Source organism: Convolutriloba macropyga, chromosome 4 (genome assembly GCF_964194025.1).
Source record: "Convolutriloba macropyga chromosome 4, txConMacr16.3, whole genome shotgun sequence".
Taxonomy (NCBI): domain Eukaryota; kingdom Metazoa; phylum Xenacoelomorpha; order Acoela; family Convolutidae; genus Convolutriloba; species Convolutriloba macropyga.
Window position 1 is genome coordinate 7418457 of NC_134471.1, and position 6000 is coordinate 7424456.

Here is a 6000-nt window from a genome sequence, read left to right on the forward strand (position 1 = left end):
AAAAGAGGCAAAGCTCAATAATCCATTGTTTATTTTGAATTTGAAATCAAGTATCTGCAAAAGTCAAAGCGAGCATAAGCTTTCGGCTAAAAACTATTTAGGTTTCCCCTAAACTCTTGGACGTGTAATTAGTAAGCTTTGATTTCAATAGTTATGTTCCGTAATAAACATAGAAAGCAACAATTGCGTCTAAACAACGATTGGACAAAAACCTAGACTCGCATTGCTGTTCATCCATTAGGCAAGTAGTTATTTTTAATATTATGGATATGGATAATTTCACAAAAAAGTTAATCTATCAAAAAAATAAAGCATTTTGGATAATTATCGTGTTAGTTTTGAAAAATTTAGCAAAAACATTTTAGCCAAAAAATTGGATCAAACAGTTCAACAACAACACTTTTATATCCTTGGAGATAACACCAACAGCACTATCGTTTATACTTTTAACATTTTCCATCGAAAAATTGGCACAAGAATAATGTGAAAATGCGAACAAAAACAAAGAAATCAGTCAAACGTTCACAAAACAGTAGACCTCGGTAACTCACTGGAAAAATCCGAAATCAAAAATTGTTTTAATTATACATTCTAAGCCTGACGGGCTTTCTAATTATACCACTCACAAGCCTCTACGATGAATATATCGATCGGCCAAAATTGACTGAACAAAAAATTAAAAAAAAAACCATTTGATTTTATAGCCCCACTCCCACTAAAGTGGGTTGGGAACAATTAATAGAATATTCTTTCTAGTATATGTATTCAAAAACCACATGCAGTCAGAACATTAGTTAAATCTTTATTTTGAGAATCTGAAGGAGTCTTCAACCTCAACCAATCCTCCAGCAATGATATCCATCCTTCTGCTATTTGAGAGGATGCTAATTTTACCACTTATTAAAACCCATAATCAACCTATCAACGTCTTTCATTTAGGCGCTCTCCTTTTTGAAAAATTTAAATTGAATTGGGGCGCTGTCTTTTGTAAGATCTGTTCACACGTTTGCATAATTTTCGAAATCAAATTGATGTGATGATTTTGGTCACGCCCTAACAGGAAGTGGAGCCAAAAAGGGAGTGGTTTTGAGGCATACATTTTTATCACTCTAATTTTAAAGTGAGAAAACGGTGTTACGAATAAAAAAATTTCCCGCCAGTGGTTTTATGTTTACGTGAAGCAATTTTACTCATGGCTCAACCCTTCTCACAGTTTTTGATCGGATTTTTCTCTAAATGGTTTTAGCTCCCGATGGATTCCTAGTTCATTCTAGGTCTAGTTTTCTTGTCAAGTCAATGAATTGTAGCTCAGGACTGCTCCTGCCACGTTCCATTACAATTCAAGGAAATTGATTTGTATTGGGGCGCTCTCTCGAAGCGGAGTATTGGAGGACCGAAGACAAAGTGTTTAGATAAAATTGTCGAAGAGCAGATAGAAGAGAGTGTTTCTCCGTTCAATTCGCGTTTGTGTGAAAGTGAGAAAAGTAGGTGTGGAAAAATTTTTGTTAAGCGACCTATTTTTCGAACACATACGGAATATTCAAAGCAGATTTTTAGATCAAACAACAATTTTTTCAGTTATAGGGGGTTGTATCCTTTTTCTAAACTAGTAATAGTGTGTTTGGAAACATTTTTGACAATTTGAAGCAAATATGAGATTCTTAGATGCAATTCTGAGCCATTTCTGCAATTTCGTCGGGTTGGACGTTTTTAATCATTTTTTATTCCTGAAAATTTTATAGAAAATTTAGGTAGTTATATGGTTCAAATTAGTTGATCTAATTGTTTTGGCTGCATTTAGTTTTAATTGATATGAATATTAAGTTATTTTTGTTCAAAATATTTGAGTAAATTTAAGCAAATTTGGGCCGGTTTTCATCTTTATGTAAAGTACTTTGCATAAATTCTTCCTTCTTTGGATTTTTGTTTGTTTAAAATGTTTCCGCCAGAGGTTGGGTGCATAAATGTTTGACGCAAAGAACTATTATCTCAAAATAATGGTTCCGATTTATTAGTATTTGGATAACTTTATTCAAAAATTTCATGGAGAATATTTTTGATTTTATCCTTCATTTCCTTTGCCTTTCCTCCGTTTTCTCTATATGAACTATTTTTTGTTGGTATTTCTGTTAACTGGTAGTCGTTCATTGAATCAAAAGTAATCTTTTTGCAAGGTTTATTGCCATTAGTTTCTTATTGTAAAGAAATTTTAATCAGATGCTGTATCAGTTTTTGTCGTCAGATACTTTTCCATTGTTAACTTCCCAGTAATTGTTCCAGAATGATTAGTATTATTCAGTAGGAGGTTCATTATGTCAGTTAAGGTGGCCAATTTCCTACTTCGAGTAAATTGAAGAATTCATCCGGATAAGTTTTTTGATCTGTTCTCACATTTTCAGTGCTTGCAGCCAAATTGAAGTGCTGATTTTGGTTACGCAGAAACAGGAAATGGAGCAAAAAAGCGAGTGGTTTTGCACCATGAAATGTTTTAAACTTTGGACACCTTACTTATCTTACTCACTATTTCAACTGAACGGTTTTTAAAATCTTTCACGCAATGAGTTACACAATTTGGTGTATATGGTCAATGTCAAAAGAACAAAATCAAAAGAACCGGGATAAACCAACACAGCCCGGTCATTAATTCATAGTGCAGTAGGTTATTAAAGTTTCTTAGAGCGATTGCTTTTAGAACACATTTGGAAAAAACGTAAATTTGAATCTTTTTCTGTTTCAATCCCGATATTCCCAAATGGAGTCAACGGCTGCTCTTTTTAGCCAATCTGCCGGCTATGTTAAAAAACAGGGGTGGGGGGGTCTCAACCTCTAAGAACCGCCCTTCACACCATACGTATAAGTGTCCAAAACAGTTTGAGCTGAAACAGCTGAAAGGCTCTAAGAGCACTTAATGCCCGCTGGGCGCTACCTGTTTTTTAAGTCAAAAGCGTCAGACGAAAAATCGGTCAAGCGAAAAATCGCATAAAAAAGACCGACAGGACTAATACAATTGCTACAAACTTCGTTTGAGAGCAATTAAAAAGCTTCTTGACACCATGAACAAAAACAATTCCGGAAGGCAAAACAAACGAACAGATTTGATAGAAATATGAGTTTCTTTACCATCCAAATGAATGCAAATATGTTATCTGATTCAGGTATCTGAGATCCCAGTGGTGACATCCACAGTTGGACCTTTCTTTGTCCTGTTCAAAGAGGATGCCGACAACTGGGACTTCGAGGTTCAGATCAACCTGCCCCTCTCCCTCCCTCCATTCCTCTCTTTCGCCATCCGAGCTATCCTCTCAATCAGCAACTACTTCCTATTCTCTCCCATCTTCAACTTCATCCAGGAGCAACATTCCAATTTCGACGTTGATCTGATTCCGGACTCTGAGAATGACGGAAGTCTTCCGTTCTCTTACTACTACAGACACACTGTCATGATCAATCAGGGACTGCCTCAGATGAACTTGAAAAACTTCAGCAAGTATTTGGAGCACGACAATGTCTACTACAGTGGATTCAAGCCAGATAATATGACTTATCCCAAAATTACGGTAATAACATTTTTTTCAACAGCCTAAAAAGCCTTAATTTTGGATTCGCTACACTGCAAGCTAGTTTTATAAAAGTTTATGATATAAAATTTCAGTCCGTAGAAAAATGTGATGCAACAAACTTCAAAGACAAAAAATGAGAAAAAGCTGTTTCAGTCTGCAGTGAACAACTTTATGAAACAATTATTGAAAGGAAAATATTACTGTTTTCAAAGTTAATATATTGCCGCAAACGTAGAAAGCTAGGTGTTTTATTTTCATTTTACTTCCACCAGACAAAGTTTTCTGTTTGTTTCAGGAACAAGCTCTAGCCGACTTCTTAAGAGACAATAAGAAACCAGTAATCTACATGAGTCTTGGAACTGTATTCGATATTGGCGAGAAACCCCAAATGGACCTGCTACGACAACTCGACAACCAAACCCGATTCAAGTTTGTATGGGCGGTCCTCGACAAATACAATGACCAACTCAAACAAGCCCAAACAAACCAAGAAAATTTATTCATTGGTTCCTACCTGCCTCAAGGAAGTATCTTATTGGAATCGGATGTCAAAATATTTCTCACCCACTGCGGGGCCAACTCAGTTCAAGATGCAATTTACGCTGGCAAGCCAATGCTTACCTTTTCCGGTTTCGGTGACCAAGTCATTCTGGCGAAACGAATTGCTGAGCAAAATATGGGCATTCGATTGAGCGAACTGAAGCTGGAATCAATAGAATCTGCTTTAGACACTATGCTTGAAAACAACGAGTACACTAAAATGGTCAAAAACATCGAGAACAAACGAGATTTCATGATGAGTCTGGGCGGCAATCAAAAATCGGCTGACGTCATTGAGAAAACAGCGAGCGGTGCAATTCAGGTGCAGAAATCTGTGAGTCAAAATTTGGGAAGTTACGGAAAGGTTGCAAGAACTCTAGCATTAATTCTAGTTACGGTACTAGTAACTGGTTTCACAATTGTCAGTTATATCTGCTACAGGATATGCAGACGCTGCAGAAGGAAACTGAAAAAAGAGTGAATTCATATCAACATTTTAGCGTTAGTTAAAGAGAAAACAAAAGCCTTTTATATTAATGCTTCTCTTAGGCATGTTAGTAATAGGAGCATGTCATTTGCACCCTCCAGTACCACGTGCTATAGCACCAAAGAATAATTTGATAGTGGGGGTTGAAAATGGGAGGACATTAACGGAGAAATACCTGTTAGAGGCTAGTGAACTATCTACTATTATTCCTGACGCTTACAATGCACAAAACATTAAAAAAGTTAACTTAAAATCCACATTCCTTAACAGAATAGTTGAAGGATTACGCACTGCTTGAATTTTCACGAGTAGAAAGTTGAATAACTTACTGCATGTAAATGAAAATTGAAGAATGCCATAATTATTATGAAACTATGAACTTTCTGAACTGCGGATTTTCGATTCTGTAACAAGTGGGTACAACACTACCTCTAACTTAAAGTATCTAGAAGCCTACTTCATTGAATTTGAGATCCTAGTGTAACAAAACTTAAAATGTACCGTTGCTTTCTGATAGTAGTGATCTTGGAAGTAAAATATTCAGGTACTAATCAGCAGTATCTTTGCATTCTTTCGAGTAGCAAATTTTCTTATTCTGATCTCTAAAATTGCTGTCTGTCTTTAGTGCTCTTTCTGTTTTCTTTTAAATAGTTGATCAGTTATAGTTTTATGCATGGCCTTATTTGCTGCGCAGCCCAATACGACTATTTCAAAATGGGGTTATATATAATTTTTCACAGCATCAAATTGGATGCCAATTGTTTCTGACAATTGGATTTGAACTAGCAAATACGGCCATTGTAATTCCTTTTGTATCTCTTTCTGTTTACGAGTGCCAAAAATGAAATTCAATGTAGTTTTAATTACTTTCTTCTTTCAATAGACGTACCTAACCTCAACTTGCCATCTCGCGTGCAAAAAAATTGGTCTAAGTTAGAAAACCGAAAAAAAAACTACTTACTCTAATTGATTGATAACTTTATAACTTTTCAAATCAGAGGATTCAGTTATTTGAAAATGAGTATATCGATAAGCAAACTTGGGAAGTGGCGCTAGCTGCATCTTTTCAAATGCAATTTGTTTATAGGCGTCCTATAAAAACAACAGATCGAGGCACTGAAGCTTTTATCCCCACTAAGATGCAAATTATTTTCAAACACTCAGCATCTCTTATAACAGCTCAAAATTTTTATCAAACTAGAAAAGAACAAGATTTCAGAATTTCGGATTTTTTTTGCATTTGTTACCTCGGAAACGAACCAACAAATCAATTTCAAACATAGAGCATATCAGATCACACAGTTATTTAGAAACGATAAGAAAACTGAATTTTTAATTTATTAAATACATACAAACTAAATATTCAAAGTTTCTTAGGAAAAAATCACAAATTTACTGTAAAATTGCTTTTGC

General features: G+C 35.3%; 1 protein-coding gene across 3 annotated transcripts in view; it reads left to right on the forward strand.

The window, feature by feature from the left end:
* The window catches only part of LOC142337442 (NDP-glycosyltransferase YjiC-like), a 28588-nt gene extending 22985 nt beyond the window's left edge, over positions 1-5603 (forward strand). For all 3 annotated transcript variants that reach the window (XM_075386670.1, XM_075386671.1, XM_075386672.1), the window contains exons 4-5: positions 3156-3557; positions 3856-5603. In XM_075386670.1, the coding sequence (XP_075242785.1) occupies positions 3156-3557; positions 3856-4581 (1128 nt within the window). In that variant the 3' untranslated portion in view covers positions 4582-5603. The remainder of the gene's footprint in view (positions 1-3155; positions 3558-3855) is intronic.
* The last annotated feature ends 397 nt before the right edge of the window (positions 5604-6000 follow it).